General features: G+C 48.0%; 2 protein-coding genes across 2 annotated transcripts; one reads left to right on the top strand and one right to left on the bottom strand.

Moving 5' to 3' along the window:
* Positions 1 to 215: 215 nt before the first annotated feature.
* Positions 216 to 17,902, top strand: LOC110495100 (bestrophin-2a-like). Its single transcript, XM_036949362.2, has 10 exons — positions 216 to 414; positions 2,045 to 2,216; positions 2,331 to 2,425; positions 2,548 to 2,781; positions 12,819 to 12,973; positions 13,150 to 13,227; positions 13,631 to 13,783; positions 13,954 to 14,034; positions 16,294 to 16,448; positions 16,679 to 17,902. Exons 2-10 carry the CDS (start codon positions 2,065 to 2,067, stop codon positions 17,568 to 17,570), a joined length of 1,995 nt encoding a protein of 664 aa, XP_036805257.1. The 5' UTR covers positions 216 to 414; positions 2,045 to 2,064; the 3' UTR covers positions 17,571 to 17,902.
* Positions 17,903 to 18,017: 115 nt separating this feature from the next.
* LOC110493448 (protein Hook homolog 2-like) lies at positions 18,018 to 19,438 on the bottom strand. The gene is made up of 3 exons (XM_021567717.3): positions 18,918 to 19,438; positions 18,707 to 18,778; positions 18,018 to 18,479 (listed from the first exon to the last, which is right to left on the bottom strand). The coding sequence occupies exons 1-3, from the start codon at positions 18,972 to 18,974 to the stop codon at positions 18,327 to 18,329; spliced, it is 282 nt and encodes a 93-aa protein (XP_021423392.1). The 5' UTR covers positions 18,975 to 19,438; the 3' UTR covers positions 18,018 to 18,326.
* Positions 19,439 to 22,151: the final 2,713 nt, after the last annotated feature.

Below are 22,151 nucleotides of genomic sequence, written 5' to 3'. Positions count from 1 at the left end.
AAACATAACGCACCATAAACTTTTTCTAATATAAGCACAATTTAATAAATATTACCATACTGTTACATGGTTTAGTCTTTTATCAGTGGCAGTCTGACTATTTCCTGTTTTCCAATACTTGTTTTCTTCTAGTTTTTACGCACTTGCGTTTTTGACATTGTGTAGCTCTCCGCGGGCGGTCGCTTGTGGTCCATCACCGATTTAAAATGCACTGTGCAGAAAAGCTCGCTCTCCCAGTAGGGGACATACACTAACGAGCTCCGTCTCCCTCCAATTTTCGGGATTTGCCCCGGGGCGCTCTAACCACTGAACGCACTGCTGAGGCTCCAGCATCCAACGATTACCCTCTACTGCTGTCTTCTTTTACTGTATGATGTATCGGCTGAATGGGTTACCAACGGTGGACGTAGAATGGTTAGTAGAGAATATTAAAGTTGTACAGCTGTATTAGGCTATGGAATATGTAAGGGCTTTGATCGTGCGCAGCAATAATGCTAAGCGCGGAGATTGTTGATTAACCTGAACCTGCAAACACCCCAAAGATCCACTCACTTCACAACAGTAGACTAGAGGTAATACCATTTGTTTCATATCTGTCCTAAATTTGTCAATCGAACTAGGTGTTTTCATGGACTTTTACGCAAAGTCTAAATGTGTTGTGTTCTGGTGGGGTGTAGGTGGATGGGAAGGGAAGGGAAAGCTCTGGACACAACTCTGCAGTTGTCTGCTTAATTATGTCGTCTGGACTCTCATAAATAAGTATATTTGCCTCTCCTCGTCACGCTTTGAGCAAACTCGCAAAAACAAAAAAATGCATTGTACAAAATGTGCATGTTAATATTTTCAAAATACTAAAATTTCATTTTAGAAACATTGTACACCAATACACTAATTTGCTAATAAGTGCTAAATGTGTATTTGAGTGTACTATTGCACTACTATACCCGAGGCATACTAATGAGGTAACAACGCCATTCCTGACATGACCGGACAGGTTACAAAATGAACGATAGCTAAATTAAATACAAACACGTCACATTTCACAACATACCTGCATGGAATGGATACAAATGTAAGGCAAACGTTAATGCTGCCGTCTGGACTGTCGTACATAAGTATATTTGCCTGACAAAAGACATTGCAGAATTCCCGTGAGAAAATCGTCAGAAAACTCACGCTGTCTGTACCTGAAAGAGAGCCTCTCCCGCACCCAAAGCTAACGGTAACCTTGCACATTTGCAATCAAAGTTGCTCTCGAAAATTATCCCCATTCACGCGAATATATATTCCTACTAACAGGAGTGCAACAACACTAAATCAATGATGATATAATTGTTGCTTGTTTTTTTTTGTGTGCATTTGTGAACACTTGCTAACATGTGCATTCAAAATAAACAGTAACACAGACCTCTCATCATCACGCTTTGACCAAACTGAGGCGTAAAAGCATGGTTCTTGTAGATGACATCACAACATCAACACAATTTAGAAAATAAATACAATAAAATAGTTCACTCTTGAAAGTATTGTAATACATCTGAAAATAACCATAAATGAATAAATGAAAAATAAATATGAGGGATTTTCGGTGAAATACATAAAGTATATTTTACACCTGTTACATAAACAAAACTGTATAGGTATGATTTGTGGAGGGTTAGACATGGGTTTTCTTTCCATTTCCCTTGATTAATAGAAACAAAACTGTATCGGTATGATTTGTGGAGGGTTAGACATGGGTTTTCTTTCCATTTCCCTTGATTAATAGAAACAAAACTGTATAGGTATGATTTGTGGAGGGTTAGACATGGGTTTTCTTTCCATTTCCCTTGATTAATAGAAACAAAACTGTATAGGTATGATTTGTGGAGGGTTAGACATGGGTTTTCTTTCCATTTCCCTTGATTAATAGAAACAAAACTGTATAGGTATGATTTGTGGAGGGTTAGACATGGGTTTTCTTTCCATTTCCCTTGATTAATAGAAACAAAACTAACACAATATATGTTTTCCGAGATATACTATTTTTTATTTTATTTGATAGAATAATTGATAGATGACATCATGACGGTCACCTACACTGCGCAAGTTGCCAACGCGCGCTTCTGCGGGTTCTCCAAACTGCTCCTAGCCTGGAGGGGAAGTATCTACAAGGTCTTATGGAAGGAGTTCCTTGCTTTCTTCGCCATGTACACTGCCATCAGTGTCACTTACAGGTATGAGAGCCTTTGGCTACCAAGTTACATAATTATTTGAACTTCCCATTACCATTTGAAGATTTCAGTTTGTTTTAATTGGTGCACATTATTATGTAACTTTTACTTCTTAAGATTCTTCCTCTTTGATGACCAGAAGAGGTATTTTGAAAAACTGGCAATTTACTGCAACCACTATGCCAGTCTCATCCCCATGTCTTTTGTGCTAGGTGGGCAATATTACTAAATCAATAACACAGATTCTATTAGAATATTCTTCTATTCTAATATTCTTCTATTCTATAAGAAAATACCACCATTTATTACAGAACCATTTGCTGCTGTTTTCCAGGTTTTTACGTGACACTGGTGGTGAACCGCTGGTGGAATCAGTACACCCGCATTCCATTACCTGACCGCCTGATGTGCGTGCTCTCCGGCGGCCTGCAGGGTGTGGATGAGCGCGGGCGGCTGCTGCGACGCACCATGATGCGCTATGCAAGTCTGTCCGCGTTACTGATTTTGCGCTCGGTCAGCACCGCGGTGTTCAAACGCTTCCCGACCATGGACCACGTCGTGGAAGCAGGTAAATGTGTCATTCAGATGCAGCTAAGAGACTGCCTTTGAGGAGATATTGCACTTTCCAGATGTCGCCTTCAAGGTAAAATTGCACTTTGCAGATTTTCGGAATTCAAACACAAGAAAGTAGCCTACAGTGTACATCTGGATACACCATACCACTTGCAGTTTTGTCCTACATCCTGTGTCTTCCAAACACATACCTATAGTTTATGTAGCCGTCTAGCGGAGGTGAGTGGGACTCACGCTCTGTTACGGTGAGTGAATGAGGACCCAAAAGCGAACTAACTTAAACAGAGCTTCTTTAATAACCAAACATAGGTAGGCTCAGATAGACCGGCAGATTCCGACAGGACAGGACAAGGTTACAGCAAACATGACGATAGTCTGGTTCAGGCATGAAACACAACAAACAAGAATCCGACAAGGACAGGAACAAAAACAGAGAGAGATATAGGGGACTAATCAGAGGGAAAAGGGGAACAGGTGGGAGAAGGGGTGACGAGGTAGTCAAGAGGAGACAAGGAACAGCTGGGGGAAAGCGGGGGAGAAAAGGTAACCTAATACGACCAGCAGAGGGAGACAGGGTGAAAGGACAGGACAGAAAGACACAACATGACAGTACCCCCCCACTCACCGAGCGCCTCCTGGCGCACTCGAGGAGGAAACCTGGCGGCAACGGAGGAAATCCTCGATCAGCGCACGGTCCAGCACGTCCCGAGAGGGAACCCAACTCCTCTCCTCAGGACCGTACCCCTCCCAATCAACGAGGTACTGGTGACCACGGCCCCGAGGACGCATGTCCAAAATCCTGCGGACCCTGTAGATGGGTGCGCCCTCGACAAGGATGGGGGGGGGGGGGGAAGACGAGCGGGGGCGCGAAGAACGGGCTTAATACAGGAGACATGGAAGACCGGGTGGACGCGACGAAGGTATCGCGGAAGAAGAAGTCGAACTGCGACAGGATTAATGACCCGAGAAATACGGAACGGACCAATGAACCGCGGGGTCAACTTGCGAGAAGCCGTCTTAAGGGGAAGGTTCTGAGTGGAGAGCCAAACTCTCTGACCGCGACAATATCTAGGACTCTTAGTTCTACGCTTATTAGCAGCCCTCACAGTCTGCGTCCTATAACGGCAAAGTGCAGACCTGACCCTCTTCCAGGTGCGCTCGCAACGTTGGACAAAAGCCTGAGCGGAGGGGACGCTGGACTCGGCGAACTGAGATGAGAACAGCGGAGGCTGGTACCCGAGGCTACTCTGAAAAGGAGATAGCCCGGTCGCAGACGAAGGAAGCGAGTTGTGGGCGTATTCTGCCCAGGGGAGCTGTTCTGACCAAGACGCAGGGTTGCGAAAAGAAAGACTGCGTAAGATGCGACCAATAGTCTGATTGGCCCGTTCTGCTTGACCGTTAGACTGGGGGTGAAAGCCGGAAGAGAGACTGACGGAAGCCCCAAGCAAACGGCAAAACTCCCTCCAAAATTGAGACGTGAATTGCGGACCTCTGTCCGAAACGACGTCTGACGGAAGGCCATGAATTCTGAAAACATTCTCGATGATGATTTGTGCCGTCTCTTTAGCAGAAGGAAGCTTAGCAAGGGGAATGAAATGAGCCGCCTTAGAGAACCTATCGACAACCGTAAGAATAACAGTCTTCCCCGCTGACGAAGGCAGTCCGGTGACAAAATCTAAGGCGATGTGAGACCACGGTCGAGAGGGAATGGGAAGCGGCCTGAGACGGCCGGCAGGAGGGGAGTTACCGGACTTAGTCTGCGCGCAGACCGAACAAGCAGCCACGAAACGACGCGTGTCATGCTCCCGGGTGGGCCACCAAAAACGCTGGCGAATGGAAGCAAGCGTACCCCGAACGCCAGGGTGGCCGGCTAACTTGGCAGAGTGAGCCCACTGAAGAACGGCCAGACGAGTAGGAACGGGAACGAAAAGAAGGTTCCTAGGACAAGCGCGCGGCGACGGAGTGTGAGTGAGCGCTTGCTTTACCTGCCTCTCAATTCCCCAGACAGTCAACCCGACAACACGCCCCTCAGGGAGAATCCCCTCGGGGTCAGTGGAGGCTACTGAAGAACTGAAGAGACGAGATAAAGCATCAGGCTTGGTGTTCTTAGAGCCCGGACGATAAGAAATCACGAACTCGAAACGAGCGAAAAACAGCGCCCAACGCGCCTGACGCGCATTAAGTCGTTTGGCAGAACGGATGTACTCAAGGTTCCTATGGTCAGTCCAAACGACAAAAGGAACGGTCGCCCCCTCCAACCACTGTCGCCATTCGCCTAGGGCTAACCGGATGGCGAGCAGTTCGCGGTTTCCCACATCATAGTTACGTTCCGACGGCGACAGGCGATGAGAAAAATACGCGCATGGGTGGACCTTGTCGTCAGAGAGGGAGCGCTGAGAAAGAATGGCTCCCACGCCCACCTCTGACGCGTCAACCTCGACAACGAACTGTCTAGAGACGTCAGGTGTAAGGATAGGAGCGGATGTAAAACGATTCTTGAGGAGATCAAAAGCTCCCTGGGCGGAAACGGACCACTTAAAGCACGCCTTGACAGAAGTAAGGGCTGTGAGAGGAGCTGCCACCTGACCGAAATTACGGATGAAACGACGATAGAAGTTCGCGAAGCCGAGAAAGCGCTGCAGCTCGACGCGTGACTTAGGGGCGGGCCAATCAATGACAGCTTGGACCTTAGCGGGATCCATCTTAATGCCTTCAGCGGAAATAACAGAACCGAGAAATGTGACGGAGGAGGCATGAAAAGTGCACTTCTCAGCCTTCACAAAAAGACAATTCTCTAAAAGGCGCTGGAGGACACGTCGAACGTGCTGAAGATGAATCTGGAGTGACGGTGAAAAAATCAGGATATCGTCAAGGTAAACGAAAACAAAGATGTTCAGCATGTCTCTCAGGACATCATTGACTAATGCCTGAAAGACAGCTGGAGCGTTAGCGAGGCCGAAAGGAAGAACCCGGTATTCAAAGTGCCCTAACGGAGTGTTAAACGCCGTCTTCCACTCGTCCCCCTCCCTGATGCGCACGAGATGGTAAGCGTTACGAAGGTCCAACTTAGTGAAAAACCTGGCTCCCTGCAGGATCTCGAAGGCTGAAGACATAAGAGGAAGCGGATAACGATTCTTAACTGTTATGTCATTCAGCCCTCGATAATCTATGCAGGGGCGCAGAGACCCGTCCTTCTTCTTGACAAAAAAAAACCCCGCTCCGGCGGGAGAGGAGGAGGGGACTATGGTACCGGCGTCAAGAGCTACAGACAAATAATCCTCGAGAGCCTTACGTTCGGGAGCCGACAGAGAGTATAGTCTACCCCGGGGGGGAGTGGTTCCCGGAAGGAGATCAATACTACAATCATACGACCGGTGCGGAGGAAGAGAGGTGGCCCTGGACCGACTGAACACCGTGCGCAGATCGTGATATTCCTCCGGCACCCCTGTCAAATCACCAGGCTCCTCCTGTGAAGAAGAGACAGAGGAAACAGGAGGGATAGCAGACATTAAACATTTCACATGACAAGAGACGTTCCAGGAGAGGATAGAATTACTAGACCAATTAATGGAAGGATTATGACAAACTAGCCAGGGATGGCCCAAAACAACAGGTGTAAAAGGTGAACGAAAAATCAAAAAAGAAATGGTTTCGCTATGATTACCGGAAACAGTGAGGGTTAAAGGTAGCGTCTCACGCTGAATCCTGGGGAGAGGACTACCATCCAGGGCGAACAAGGCCGTGGACTCCCTTAACTGTCTGAGAGGAATGTCATGTTCCCGAGCCCAGGTCTCGTCCATAAAACAGCCCTCCGCCCCAGAGTCTATTAAGGCACTGCAGGAAGCTGACGAACCGGTCCAGCGTAGATGGACCGACAAGGTAGTGCAGGATCTTGAAGGAGAGACAGGAGTAGTAGCGCTCACCAGTAGCCCTCCGCTTACTGATGAGCTCTGGCTTTTACTGGACATGAAGTGACAAAATGACCAGCAGAACCGCAATAGAGACAGAGGCGGTTGGTGATTCTCCGTTCCCTCTCCTTAGTCGAGACGCGGATACCTCCCAGCTGCATAGGCTCAGCTCCCGAGCCGGCAGAGGAAGATGGTAGTGATGCGGAGAGGGGGGCAACGGAGAACGCGAGCTCCTTTCCACGAGCTCGGTGACGAAGATCAACCCGTCGCTCAATGCGAATAGCGAGTTCAATCAAGGAATCCACGCTGGAAGGAACCTCCCGGGAGAGAATCTCATCCTTTACCTCTGCGCGGAGACCCTCCAGAAGACGAGCGAGCAAAGCCGGCTCGTTCCAGCCACTGGAGGCAGCAAGAGTGCGAAACTCAATAGAGTAGTCTGTTATGGATCGATTGCCTTGACATAGGGAAGACAGGGCCCTGGAAGCCTCCTCCCCAAAAACAGATCGATCAAAAACCCGTATCATCTCCTCCTTAAAGTCCTGATACTGGTTAGTACACTCAGCCCTTGCCTCCCAGATTGCCGTGCCCCACTCACGAGCCCGTCCAGTAAGGAGAGATATGACGTAGGCGACACGAGCAGTGCTCCTGGCGTAAGTGTTGGGCTGGAGAGAAAACACAATATCACACTGGGTGAGGAACGAGCGGCATTCAGTGGGCTCCCCAGAGTAACACGGCGGTTTATTGATTCTGGGCTCCGGAGATTCGAAAGCCCTGGAAGTGGCCGGTGGATCGAGGCGGAGATGGTGAACCTGTTCTGTGAGGTTGGAGACTTGGGTGGCCAGGGTCTCAACGGCATGTCGAGCAGCAGACAATTCCTGCTCGTGTCTGCCTAGCATCGCTCCCTGGATCTCGACGGCTGAGTGGAGAGGATCCGAAGTCGCTGGGTCCATTCTTGGTCGGATTCTTCTGTTACGGTGAGTGAATGAGGACCCAAAAGCGAACTAACTTAAACAGAGCTTCTTTAATAACCAAACATAGGTAGGCTCAGATAGACCGGCAGATTCCGACAGGACAGGACAAGGTTACAGCAAACATGACGATAGTCTGGTTCAGGCATGAAACACAACAAACAAGAATCCGACAAGGACAGGAACAAAAACAGAGAGAGATATAGGGGACTAATCAGAGGGAAAAGGGGAACAGGTGGGAGAAGGGGTGACGAGGTAGTCAAGAGGAGACAAGGAACAGCTGGGGGAAAGCGGGGGAGAAAAGGTAACCTAATACGACCAGCAGAGGGAGACAGGGTGAAAGGACAGGACAGAAAGACACAACATGACAGTACCCCCCCACTCACCGAGCGCCTCCTGGCGCACTCGAGGAGGAAACCTGGCGGCAACGGAGGAAATCCTCGATCAGCGCACGGTCCAGCACGTCCCGAGAGGGAACCCAACTCCTCTCCTCAGGACCGTACCCCTCCCAATCAACGAGGTACTGGTGACCACGGCCCCGAGGACGCATGTCCAAAATCCTGCGGACCCTGTAGATGGGTGCGCCCTCGACAAGGATGGGGGGGGGGGGGGAAGACGAGCGGGGGCGCGAAGAACGGGCTTAATACAGGAGACATGGAAGACCGGGTGGACGCGACGAAGGTATCGCGGAAGAAGAAGTCGAACTGCGACAGGATTAATGACCCGAGAAATACGGAACGGACCAATGAACCGCGGGGTCAACTTGCGAGAAGCCGTCTTAAGGGGAAGGTTCTGAGTGGAGAGCCAAACTCTCTGACCGCGACAATATCTAGGACTCTTAGTTCTACGCTTATTAGCAGCCCTCACAGTCTGCGTCCTATAACGGCAAAGTGCAGACCTGACCCTCTTCCAGGTGCGCTCGCAACGTTGGACAAAAGCCTGAGCGGAGGGGACGCTGGACTCGGCGAACTGAGATGAGAACAGCGGAGGCTGGTACCCGAGGCTACTCTGAAAAGGAGATAGCCCGGTCGCAGACGAAGGAAGCGAGTTGTGGGCGTATTCTGCCCAGGGGAGCTGTTCTGACCAAGACGCAGGGTTGCGAAAAGAAAGACTGCGTAAGATGCGACCAATAGTCTGATTGGCCCGTTCTGCTTGACCGTTAGACTGGGGGTGAAAGCCGGAAGAGAGACTGACGGAAGCCCCAAGCAAACGGCAAAACTCCCTCCAAAATTGAGACGTGAATTGCGGACCTCTGTCCGAAACGACGTCTGACGGAAGGCCATGAATTCTGAAAACATTCTCGATGATGATTTGTGCCGTCTCTTTAGCAGAAGGAAGCTTAGCAAGGGGAATGAAATGAGCCGCCTTAGAGAACCTATCGACAACCGTAAGAATAACAGTCTTCCCCGCTGACGAAGGCAGTCCGGTGACAAAATCTAAGGCGATGTGAGACCACGGTCGAGAGGGAATGGGAAGCGGCCTGAGACGGCCGGCAGGAGGGGAGTTACCGGACTTAGTCTGCGCGCAGACCGAACAAGCAGCCACGAAACGACGCGTGTCATGCTCCCGGGTGGGCCACCAAAAACGCTGGCGAATGGAAGCAAGCGTACCCCGAACGCCAGGGTGGCCGGCTAACTTGGCAGAGTGAGCCCACTGAAGAACGGCCAGACGAGTAGGAACGGGAACGAAAAGAAGGTTCCTAGGACAAGCGCGCGGCGACGGAGTGTGAGTGAGCGCTTGCTTTACCTGCCTCTCAATTCCCCAGACAGTCAACCCGACAACACGCCCCTCAGGGAGAATCCCCTCGGGGTCAGTGGAGGCTACTGAAGAACTGAAGAGACGAGATAAAGCATCAGGCTTGGTGTTCTTAGAGCCCGGACGATAAGAAATCACGAACTCGAAACGAGCGAAAAACAGCGCCCAACGCGCCTGACGCGCATTAAGTCGTTTGGCAGAACGGATGTACTCAAGGTTCCTATCGTCAGTCCAAACGACAAAAGGAACGGTCGCCCCCTCCAACCACTGTCGCCATTCGCCTAGGGCTAACCGGATGGCGAGCAGTTCGCGGTTTCCCACATCATAGTTACGTTCCGACGGCGACAGGCGATGAGAAAAATACGCGCATGGGTGGACCTTGTCGTCAGAGAGGGAGCGCTGAGAAAGAATGGCTCCCACGCCCACCTCTGACGCGTCAACCTCGACAACGAACTGTCTAGAGACGTCAGGTGTAAGGATAGGAGCGGATGTAAAACGATTCTTGAGGAGATCAAAAGCTCCCTGGGCGGAAACGGACCACTTAAAGCACGCCTTGACAGAAGTAAGGGCTGTGAGAGGAGCTGCCACCTGACCGAAATTACGGATGAAACGACGATAGAAGTTCGCGAAGCCGAGAAAGCGCTGCAGCTCGACGCGTGACTTAGGGGCGGGCCAATCAATGACAGCTTGGACCTTAGCGGGATCCATCTTAATGCCTTCAGCGGAAATAACAGAACCGAGAAATGTGACGGAGGAGGCATGAAAAGTGCACTTCTCAGCCTTCACAAAAAGACAATTCTCTAAAAGGCGCTGGAGGACACGTCGAACGTGCTGAAGATGAATCTGGAGTGACGGTGAAAAAATCAGGATATCGTCAAGGTAAACGAAAACAAAGATGTTCAGCATGTCTCTCAGGACATCATTGACTAATGCCTGAAAGACAGCTGGAGCGTTAGCGAGGCCGAAAGGAAGAACCCGGTATTCAAAGTGCCCTAACGGAGTGTTAAACGCCGTCTTCCACTCGTCCCCCTCCCTGATGCGCACGAGATGGTAAGCGTTACGAAGGTCCAACTTAGTGAAAAACCTGGCTCCCTGCAGGATCTCGAAGGCTGAAGACATAAGAGGAAGCGGATAACGATTCTTAACTGTTATGTCATTCAGCCCTCGATAATCTATGCAGGGGCGCAGAGACCCGTCCTTCTTCTTGACAAAAAAAAACCCCGCTCCGGCGGGAGAGGAGGAGGGGACTATGGTACCGGCGTCAAGAGCTACAGACAAATAATCCTCGAGAGCCTTACGTTCGGGAGCCGACAGAGAGTATAGTCTACCCCGGGGGGGAGTGGTTCCCGGAAGGAGATCAATACTACAATCATACGACCGGTGCGGAGGAAGAGAGGTGGCCCTGGACCGACTGAACACCGTGCGCAGATCGTGATATTCCTCCGGCACCCCTGTCAAATCACCAGGCTCCTCCTGTGAAGAAGAGACAGAGGAAACAGGAGGGATAGCAGACATTAAACATTTCACATGACAAGAGACGTTCCAGGAGAGGATAGAATTACTAGACCAATTAATGGAAGGATTATGACAAACTAGCCAGGGATGGCCCAAAACAACAGGTGTAAAAGGTGAACGAAAAATCAAAAAAGAAATGGTTTCGCTATGATTACCGGAAACAGTGAGGGTTAAAGGTAGCGTCTCACGCTGAATCCTGGGGAGAGGACTACCATCCAGGGCGAACAAGGCCGTGGACTCCCTTAACTGTCTGAGAGGAATGTCATGTTCCCGAGCCCAGGTCTCGTCCATAAAACAGCCCTCCGCCCCAGAGTCTATTAAGGCACTGCAGGAAGCTGACGAACCGGTCCAGCGTAGATGGACCGACAAGGTAGTGCAGGATCTTGAAGGAGAGACAGGAGTAGTAGCGCTCACCAGTAGCCCTCCGCTTACTGATGAGCTCTGGCTTTTACTGGACATGAAGTGACAAAATGACCAGCAGAACCGCAATAGAGACAGAGGCGGTTGGTGATTCTCCGTTCCCTCTCCTTAGTCGAGACGCGGATACCTCCCAGCTGCATAGGCTCAGCTCCCGAGCCGGCAGAGGAAGATGGTAGTGATGCGGAGAGGGGGGCAACGGAGAACGCGAGCTCCTTTCCACGAGCTCGGTGACGAAGATCAACCCGTCGCTCAATGCGAATAGCGAGTTCAATCAAGGAATCCACGCTGGAAGGAACCTCCCGGGAGAGAATCTCATCCTTTACCTCTGCGCGGAGACCCTCCAGAAGACGAGCGAGCAAAGCCGGCTCGTTCCAGCCACTGGAGGCAGCAAGAGTGCGAAACTCAATAGAGTAGTCTGTTATGGATCGATTGCCTTGACATAGGGAAGACAGGGCCCTGGAAGCCTCCTCCCCAAAAACAGATCGATCAAAAACCCGTATCATCTCCTCCTTAAAGTCCTGATACTGGTTAGTACACTCAGCCCTTGCCTCCCAGATTGCCGTGCCCCACTCACGAGCCCGTCCAGTAAGGAGAGATATGACGTAGGCGACACGAGCAGTGCTCCTGGCGTAAGTGTTGGGCTGGAGAGAAAACACAATATCACACTGGGTGAGGAACGAGCGGCATTCAGTGGGCTCCCCAGAGTAACACGGCGGTTTATTGATTCTGGGCTCCGGAGATTCGAAAGCCCTGGAAGTGGCCGGTGGATCGAGGCGGAGATGGTGAACCTGTTCTGTGAGGTTGGAGACTTGGGTGGCCAGGGTCTCAACGGCATGTCGAGCAGCAGACAATTCCTGCTCGTGTCTGCCTAGCATCGCTCCCTGGATCTCGACGGCTGAGTGGAGAGGATCCGAAGTCGCTGGGTCCATTCTTGGTCGGATTCTTCTGTTACGGTGAGTGAATGAGGACCCAAAAGCGAACTAACTTAAACAGAGCTTCTTTAATAACCAAACATAGGTAGGCTCAGATAGACCGGCAGATTCCGACAGGACAGGACAAGGTTACAGCAAACATGACGATAGTCTGGTTCAGGCATGAAACACAACAAACAAGAATCCGACAAGGACAGGAACAAAAACAGAGAGAGATATAGGGGACTAATCAGAGGGAAAAGGGGAACAGGTGGGAGAAGGGGTGACGAGGTAGTCAAGAGGAGACAAGGAACAGCTGGGGGAAAGCGGGGGAGAAAAGGTAACCTAATACGACCAGCAGAGGGAGACAGGGTGAAAGGACAGGACAGAAAGACACAACATGACACGCTCTGGTGATGAGGTAGCCCTGCCTGGAACTTTAATCAGTGTCACCCTCGGTCCAATTTCCTCTTGGCCTAATTAAGACATTGGGTTTCAAAGCAGTACATGGGGGTTCCGACCTCACATGTGACAGATACACTCCCCTCTCCTCAGGGTTCATGACCAAGGAGGAGCGGAAGAAGTTTGAGAGCCTCAAGTCCCCCTATAACAAGTACTGGATTCCCTGTGTGTGGTTCACTAACCTGGCCGCCCTGGCCCGCTGTGAGGGCAGGATTAAGGACGACAGCACCCTCAAACTAGTGCTGGAGGTAGTCTACAATACAACACACATAAAGCGACATAGTGATAAACCACATTATGTCAATAGTTATATGACATGAATAAGCTGTACCCGACTTACATACTGACTGAACCTTACACAAAAACAATACATTCAACAAAAACGATAACTTACATTTGTGTGCTTGTCTGTTTATGTCGGCAGGAGCTCAATCATTTCAGAGGGAACTGCAGTATGCTTTTCCATTACGACATGATCAGTGTTCCCCTGGTCTACACTCAGGTTTGTGTTTGTGTTTGTGTGTGTGTATATGTGTGTGTGTGTGTATGTGTGTGTGTGTGTGTGTGTGTGTATGTGTGTGTGTGTGTGTGTGTGTATGTGTGTGTATGTGTGTGTGTGTGTATATGTGTGTGTGTGTGTGTGTGTGTGTGTATGTGTGTGTATGTTTATGTGGATGTGTGTGTGTGTATGTGTGTGTGTGTGTGTGTGTGTGTGTGTGTGTATGTGTGTGTGTATGTGTATGTGTGTATGTGTATGTATGTGTGTGTGTGTGTGTGTATGTGTGTGTGTGTGTGTGTGTGTGTGTATGTGCATGCAGGTGATTGCACATACAATCATTGTAGAATTTTCTCTGTCGGCATCACTCATTCGGTGTCCTATGTTCTCGTCTCCACCATCCCTATAGGTGGTGACTCTGGCCGTGTACAGTTTTTTCTTCGTGTGTCTGATAGGACGTCAGTTCCTGGACCCCACACAGGGCTACCTGGGTCATGACCTGGACCTGTACGTCCCCATCTTCACTCTGCTACAGTTCTTCTTCTATGCTGGCTGGCTCAAGGTCAGTGGAAGTTCATTGTTGTGTTCTCTAGGTAGCAAATGGAAGAAAACCAGACTGAAACAGGGAGAGGCTACCAAAAACAATTATTATTATTTTTTCGTTGCAAAATGTTTTAAAACATTTCCCTTGCGTGCCCCAACGAACATGACCATTTTTAAAATGTTTTTCAGGTAGCAGAGCAGTTGATAAACCCATTTGGAGAGGACGATGATGACTTTGAGACCAACTGGCTGATCGACAGGAACTTCCAGGTTCATATTGAATCACATGTACTGCTATCCTTCTCACAACCCCCCGTTGTTATCTTAGATGTAATATATGCATGTATATGGTAATACTTCATATATGTGATATTATAAATATACCACATGCAACCCGTAATAAGACCAAGCAATTAGCCCATTAAATGAATTAAATGGAAAAATAATATAGATCGCAATATGCAAGACCATGGTTAAACCATGTGCTATCAAGTATTATGCGTTTAGCTGACTAAGATCAAAAGATTGGTCATAAAATCAAAGATCAAAGCAAATATAATTTAATAACTTTGTAAAATGAATGGTTTCACATACAAGACATAACGATTAAGCTACAAGGCAATACTGACATTAACAAAGCATTAGTCTAGGCATAACGATTAAGCTACAAGGCAATACTGACATTAACAAAGCATTAGTCTAGGCATAAAGATTAAGCTACAAGGCAATACTGACATTAGCAAAGCATTAGTCTAGGCATAAAGATTAAGCTACAAGGCAATACTGACATTAACAAAGCATTAGTCTAGGCATAAAGATTAAGCTACAAGGCAATACTGACATTAACAAAGCATTAGTCTAGGCATAAAGATTAAGCTACAAGGCAATACTGACATTAACAAAGCATTAGTCTAGGCATAAAGATTAAGCTACAAGGCAAGACTGACATTAACAAAGCATTAGTCTAGGCATAAAGATTAAGCTACAAGGCAAGACTGACATTAACAAAGCATTAGTCTAGGCATAAAGATTAAGCTACAAGGCAAGACTGACATTAACAAAGCATTAGTCTAGGCATAAAGATTAAGCTACAAGGCAAGACTGACATTAACAAAGCATTAGTCTAGGCATAAAGATTAAGCTACAAGGCAATACTGACATTAACAAAGCATTAGTCTAGGCATAAAGATTAAGCTACAAGGCAAGACTGACATTAACAAAGCATTAGTCTAGGCATAAAGATCCAGTGGTGTAAAAAGTACCCCATTGTCATACTTGAGTAAAAGTAAAGATACATTCACAGAGAATGACTCAAGTAAAAGTGAAAGTCACCCAGTAAAATACTACTTGAGTAAAAGTCTAAAAGTATAAATCATTTAAAATTCCTTATATTATGCAAACCAGACAGCACCATTTTCTTGTTTGTTTTTTAATTTATGGTGGCCCACTCCGACACTCAGACATAATTTACAAACGAAGCGTGTGTGTTTAGTAAGTCCACCAGATGGCACTAGCGATGACCAGGGGTGTTCTCTTGATAAGTGTGTGAATTGCACCATTTTCTTGTCCTGCTAAGGAGCATTCACTACTTTTGGGAGTCAGGGAAAATGTATGGAGTAAAAAGTATATACTTTTCTTTAGGAATGTAGTGAAGTAAAAGTAAAATTAGTCTAAAAATATAAATAGTAAAGAAAGTACAGATACCCCCAAAACTACTTAAGTAGTACTTCAAAATATTCCTGAGAGGACCATAAAACACCTTTGCACAGAGTAATTTAGAGTTCACCCTCCTGCTAAGGAGCATTCACTACTTTATACAAGTTACCACAGAGATCATCCACTGAACAAAAATATGAACGCAACATGCAACAATTTTAAAGGTTTTACTGAGTTACAGTTCATAAAAGGAAATCTGTCAATTGAAATAAATTCATTAGGCCCTAATCTATGGATTTCACATGACTGGAATACAGATAATTTGCAAATAAATTCATTAAAAATCCTACAATGTGATTTTCTGGATTTTTTTTCTAATTTTGTCTGTCATAGTTGAAGTGTACCTATGATGAAAATTACAGGCCTCTCTCATCTTTTTAAGTGGGAGAACTTGCACAATTGGTGGCTGACTAAATACTTTTTTGCCCCACTGTACATACATATTGCCTCAGAGTCTTTAAGGTACACGTTTCAGATAGATACCAGACATGGATACTATATCTTTATTTTATAGTAGTCAGTCCTCTGTAACAGAGAGATACATTTTGGCCCCTCAGAGGGGAAGGGCTTGCAAGTCCTTGAGCATTGTCCTTTGTGCTTTCCTTGTGTTACTGGCCATTTGCTATGCAGCTCCAGGTGACAGAGAGCACATAAATTAGGGCCGAGCCTACACTTGTACATGAGTGGGATAAGTACTTTTGAAACATTCAAAGTGAGAGAATAAAATGGTGGGGTGAAAGGAAATTTCAACAGAAGAGTTTCTTGGAACTTCCCTCATCTGAAACTGAAGAGGTTGAGTGTGTGTTTCCTCAGGTCTCCATGATGGCAGTCGATGAGATGTATGGGGATCTTCCCATCATGGAAAGAGACCGATATTGGAACGACTCTAACCCTCGTCCTCCCTACACTGCAGCAACTCTATTCAGGCTGCGCAAACCCTCCTTCCAGGGCTCCACCTTCGACATGGCGTGAGTCTCTATTCTATTTTATTCTATTCTATTTTTGGGGCAAGTGCAATACATTTCTACAATACACCTCAAATATGTGTTCACCTCGTTGCAAGCAAGGATATTCCGTATGTGTGTCTTACAAGTCCAAAGATGATTAGTTGTATGTTTGTAACCTTGCTAACACTTCTGTATGGCCCTAAGGGCATTATTTAAGTTGTAGTGATTTGAATTGAGTCTGTCCCCTCCAGGATTCCCAAAGAGGAGATGCACTTCGCGCCCCTGGCGGATATCACTGAGAACGTGGAGTCTCAGGGTGGGGGTCACCACCCCAACATGGCCCTGTTCAACCGGCTCCTCTTCACTGCCCCGTCCCCCACGGGACTCATTGGAGGGGCGCTGCGCCGCACCTCCGCCCAGCTCCAAAGGTTCCGCCGTCGCTCCGGGATGTACCCGCCCTCGTTCAGCGATGAAGAGGGTGAGGACGAGGATGATGAAGGTGGGAAGACTTTGTGGCCGTCTGGGGGCTCGCTGCCGTCTGTTTTGGGTCAGGATACTCAGAGTACCATATGTAGTTGTGGAGGGGTGTTTAATGCTAGGACCCCCCTCATGGAGGTACAGTTTGGGGTTGGGGTGGAGAGATGTGGGGACGCCCTTCAAAGCCAGGAAGAGATTATGGAAGAAGAGGAAGAAGAAAAGGATGAGGGGAACATCCAGAAGGGGGCAGAGAAAGAGAAGATGGAGGAAGGGAACACTGAGGTGACAGGAGATATTCAAAGCCGCATGCCACTGCTCCCATCACCCCTCCAGCCTTCCAGAGACAGAGGCCAAACATCCATCAGACAACCCCAGGATAAGACACCCAGACCAGCCTCGACAACCCCCTCCAGCCCCCTAGCCCCCAGAATCATCCACCCCCGTTCCACAGCCTGCTCCACCCAAGACCTTTTCATCTCTGAACCAATCACAGAGCAGAGCACAATGATCCCCGCCATTCCCAAGCCGCCCATTGGTGGAGCCAAGATGTCTTTCCTCACTGTGCCGTCCTACAGCGCCCCAAAGCGCCATAGGAGCGTCAGCATGGGGTCAGAGTCCCCATCGGCTCCGAAACGACAAACTGCACCCTGTTCTAGCCAAAATTAGTGCACTACTTAGGGAATAGGATGCCATTTCAGAACCGGACTATGAGTAAGGGAGAACATACACACTTCTGTCCAACTGGGACCAACACATTACACTGAACAGCTAGGTCATATGTCACTGTAGTATGTTCATGAGAAATCACTGGTCTATAGATCATGTGCATGAAGTTCATCCTACTGATCAATCCACCCAGATGCTACAAGGTTGGGCTGCAGCTTTCACTGTGTTCACCAATCTTACACTGTACATTTACTTTAGATGAATGATTTTTCACCTTGTTACGTTGTTATGAATTATAATGAATTATAATGAGGTAAATAAAAAGAAAAGACAAATCTTTCTTGCCATAGTTCCATTTCTGTTGCTATGAGACACAATAGTTTGGGATGACAGCAGATATGTGAGACAATACAGTCAAATTAAATCTGGAGAAAATGAGCGCTATACTGTAAGTCATGTTGATATTTTATTCGAAGCACAAAAATCCATTGGCAACACATTGTAATAGTGATGGTCCTTTACTGTCCTATCTATTCCTTAGACTTTAGATTCAAACTGAGATGGACAAAAAACGAACACCAATACCATTTGACCAGCAGGTGGCGCCAATGTTACATAGAATATATATTTTTATCATCCAAGATTTTTTTAAACAGCCACAAAAATCCCATCAACATCCTCTTCCAACGTTCCTTGTCCATCCAGTGTCAATCCCACCATCCCCAACAGAGGGACCTCTCCCTCCATCTCTCCCTCCTATCTGGGCTGTAGCTTGGGAAAGAGCCCCATGCCTCTCCTGCTCCTGGCCTGGGTGGACTGCCTCTGCTGGGCCAGGAAGGACTGGGCTTGGCCTGGAGGCCTGCAAGAGCCCTCAGACAGCCTCAGCTCCTGCTGCTGGAGAGTCACACACTGGAGGGGATGCATAAAAACGAATTTCTCATTCAAACAGTAGAGTCCGCTCAGGAGTGACATACACATGGTTTAACAATAACATTCAGTCCTCACTTTTCCAACTTTCTGCATTTGAAATGAGACCCTATACCCTATATAGTGGACTAGTTTTGGGGTAATGCACTATATAGGGAATAGGTTACTATTTAGGACATCAACAATAGTATACATTCTCACACACTCACCATACTGTACCAGTCTGTAATAGTGAGTTTTTCCTCTTGGTCTTGTCTGGACATGATCCTCTCATGTGAGTCCTGGAACATCAACAGATAGAGTAACATCAATATATTTTTTAGAGGCTATACAATTAAGAGCATTGGGTGGTGCATTAAAGATTTACCACAGATGATGGCGTATGACAAACATAGTTCTGAAATCAGGCCAAACACTCACTTCTTTGACAGCTGTCATGATGACATCACAGGAAATAGTCTCCTCTTCAGTCATCATCTTCTAACTGTATCACAACGATGCCCGTAAAACATCAGCACTCCTACCAAACCACCAAAACAGGGCCACTGACTGACCACTAGCCAAACAGCAACATCTAGCCAGAGAAATTGTATCACATTAATAGTCAAATCAAATTGTTTTGGTCACATACCCTCGTAAAACTGACTATCCGACCGATCCTCGACTTCGGCGATGTCATTTACAAAATAGCTTCCAATACTCTACTCAGTAAACTGGATGCAGTCTATCACAGTGCCATCCGTTTTGTCACCAAAGCCCCTTATACCACCCACCACTGCGACCTGTATGCTTTAGTCGGCTGGCCCTCGTGACATATTCGTAGCGAGGGCCAGCTAGGTAAAGCTCCGCTTAATCTCAGCTCACTGGTCACGATAACAACACCACCCGTAGCACGCTCTCCAGCAGGTATATCTCACTGGTCATCCCCAAAGCCAACACCTCCTTTGGCCGACTTTCCTTCCAGTTCTCTGCTGCCAATGACTGGAACGAATTACAAAAATCGCTGAAGCTGGAGACTTATATTCCCCTCACTAACTTTAAACATCAGCTATCTGACCAGCTAACCGATCGCTGCAGCTGTACACAGCCCATCAGTAAATAGCCCATCCAATCTACCTACCTCATCCCCATAGTGTTTTTATTTACTTTTCTGCTCTTTTGCACACCAGTATCACTACTTGCACATCATCTGCTCATCTATCACTCCAGTGTTAATTTTCTGAACTGTAATTACTTCGCTACTATGGCCAATTCATTGACTTACCTCCCTACGCCATTTGCACACACTGTATATAGACTTTCTATTTTTTTATATTGCGTTATTGACTGTACGTTTGTTTATGTGTAACTCTGTGTTGTTGTTTGTGTCGCACTGCTTTGCTTCATCTTGGCCAGGTCGCAGTTGTAAATGAGAACTTGTTCTCAACTAGCCTACCTGGTTCAATAAAAATAAATACTTTTTTTTAATTGCAGGTGTAGCAAAATGCTTGTGTTCCTAGCTCCAACAATCAGCAACCCTGATCTAAACACTGATCAACACACCGACCTAACCGCTTGCGAGTCACTGCCCAGCCTCTCTCTTCAACCAAACTACTTTCTAGCCAGAATATAACCACAACGCCAAACACTAATAAACACACCAACCTTACATCCAGCCAGGCGCTGACCCTCTCTGCTCTCTCTTCAGCCCGGTCCAATCCACATGGGGGGAAGAGGCCCTGGCTGGTATTGTTCAGAGTGAGAGACAATGGAGAGGTAGGCTTTGGTAGTCTGGCTCTTCCCTGTGGCCACATATGCTTTACTGCTGATCAGGGCACATTCAATATTGAACGTCCACATTCAGACGGTCACAGGGGGGATTTGTAGGTAAGCACCAGAAAGCAAGCATCCTGTTTAGATGGTGTACTTGAACATTTGGCTGTCTCATTGTCATGTACTGTCATGTTGTGTCTTGTCTCTGTCCTTTCCCTTCACCCTGTCTCCCTCTGCTGGTCGTTGTTAGGTTACCTTTTCTCCCCCTCTTTCCCCCAGCTGTGCCTTGTCTCCTACTAACCACCTCGTCACCCCTTTTCCCACCTGTTCCCTTTTTCCCTCTGATTAGGTCCCTATATCTCTCTCTGTTTCTGCTCCTGTCCTTGTCGGATTCTTGTTTGTTGTGTTTCATGCCTGAACCAGACTGTCGTCATGTTTGCTGTAACCTTGTCTTGTCCTGTCGGAATCTGCCGGTCCGTCTGAGCCTACCTATGTTTGGTAATTAAAGAAGCTCTGTTTAAGTTAATTCGCTTTTGGGTCCTCATTCACGCACCGTAACAGAAGAATCCGACCAAGAATGGACCCAGCGACTTCGGATCCTCTCCACTCAGCCGTCGGGATCCAGGGAGCGATGCTAGGCAGACACGAGCAGGAATTGTCTGCTGCTCGACATGCCGTTGAGACCCTGGCCACCCAAGTCTCCAACCTCACAGAACAGGTTCACCATCTCCGCCTCGATCCACCGGCCACTTCCAGGGCTTTCGAATCTCCGGAGCCCAGAATCAATAACCCGCCGTGTTACTCTGGGGAGCCCACTGAATGCCGCTCGTTCCTCACCCAGTGTGATATTGTGTTTTCTCTCCAGCCCTACACTTTCTCCAGGAGCACTGCTCGTGTCGCCTACGTCATATCTCTCCTTATTGGACGGGCTCGTGAGTGGGGCACGGCAATCTGGGAGGCAAGGGCTGAGTGTACTAACCAGTATCAGGACTTTAAGGAGGAGATGATACGGGTTTTTGATCGATCTGTTTTTGGGGAGGAGGCTTCCAGGGCCCTGTCTTCCCTATGTCAAGGTAATCGATCCATAACAGACTACTCTATTGAGTTTCGCACTCTTGCTGCCTCCAGTGGCTGGAACGAGCCGGCTTTGCTCGCTCGTTTTCTGGAGGGTCTCCGCGCAGAGGTAAAGGATGAGATTCTCTCCCGGGAGGTTCCTTCCAGCGTGGATTCCTTGATTGAACTCGCTATTCGCATTGAGCGACGGGTTGATCTTCGTCACCGAGCTCGTGGAAAGGAGCTCGCGTTCTCCGTTGCCCCCCTCTCCGCATCACTACCATCTTCCTCTGCCGGCTCGGGTGCTGAGCCCATGCAGCTGGGAGGTATCCGCATCTCGACTAAGGAGAGGGAACGGAGAATCACCAACCGCCTCTGTCTCTATTGCGGTTCCGCTGGTCATTTTGTCACTTCATGTCCAGTAAAAGGCCAGAGCTCATCAGTAAGCGGAGGGCTACTGGTGAGCGCTACTACTCCTGTCTCTCCTTCAAGATCCTGCACTACCTTGTCGGTCCATCTACGCTGGACCGTTTCGTCAGCTTCCTGCAGTGCCTTAATAGACTCTGGGGCGGAGGGCTGTTTTATGGACGAGACCTGGGCTCGGGAACATGACATTCCTCTCAGACAGTTAAAGGAGCCCACGGCCTTGTTCGCCCTGGATGGTAGTCCTCTCCCCAGGATTCAGCGTGAGACGCTACCTTTAACCCTCACTGTTTCTGGTAATCATAGTGAAACCATTTCTTTTTTAATTTTTCGTTCACCTTTTACACCTGTTGTTTTGGGCCATCCCTGGCTAGTTTGTCATAATCCTTCCATTAATTGGTCTAGTAATTCTATCCTCTCCTGGAA

This window comes from Oncorhynchus mykiss, chromosome 17, assembly GCF_057628025.1.
Source record: "Oncorhynchus mykiss isolate SJ-2025 chromosome 17, ASM5762802v1, whole genome shotgun sequence".
Taxonomy (NCBI): Eukaryota; Metazoa; Chordata; class Actinopteri; order Salmoniformes; family Salmonidae; genus Oncorhynchus; species Oncorhynchus mykiss.
The sequence above is the reverse complement of the archived record's forward strand: the minus strand, read 5'-3'. Positions and strand labels throughout refer to the sequence as shown.

Coding starts and splice junctions, on each gene's coding strand:
- LOC110495100 (XM_036949362.2), top strand. CDS start 2,065: ATGACGGTCACCTACACTGCGCAAGTTGCCAACGCGCGCTTCTGCGGG. Junction 2,782..12,818: donor GGACCACGTCGTGGAAGCAG/GTAAATGTGTCA, acceptor CCCTCTCCTCAG/GGTTCATGACCAAGGAGGAG. Junction 13,228..13,630: donor TTCCCCTGGTCTACACTCAG/GTTTGTGTTTGT, acceptor CCATCCCTATAG/GTGGTGACTCTGGCCGTGTA.
- LOC110493448 (XM_021567717.3), bottom strand. CDS start 18,974: ATGATGACTGAAGAGGAGACTATTTCCTGTGATGTCATCATGACAGCT. Junction 18,779..18,917: donor TCATGACAGCTGTCAAAGAA/GTGAGTGTTTGG, acceptor TTGATGTTCCAG/GACTCACATGAGAGGATCAT. Junction 18,480..18,706: donor TTACAGACTGGTACAGTATG/GTGAGTGTGTGA, acceptor CATCCCCTCCAG/TGTGTGACTCTCCAGCAGCA.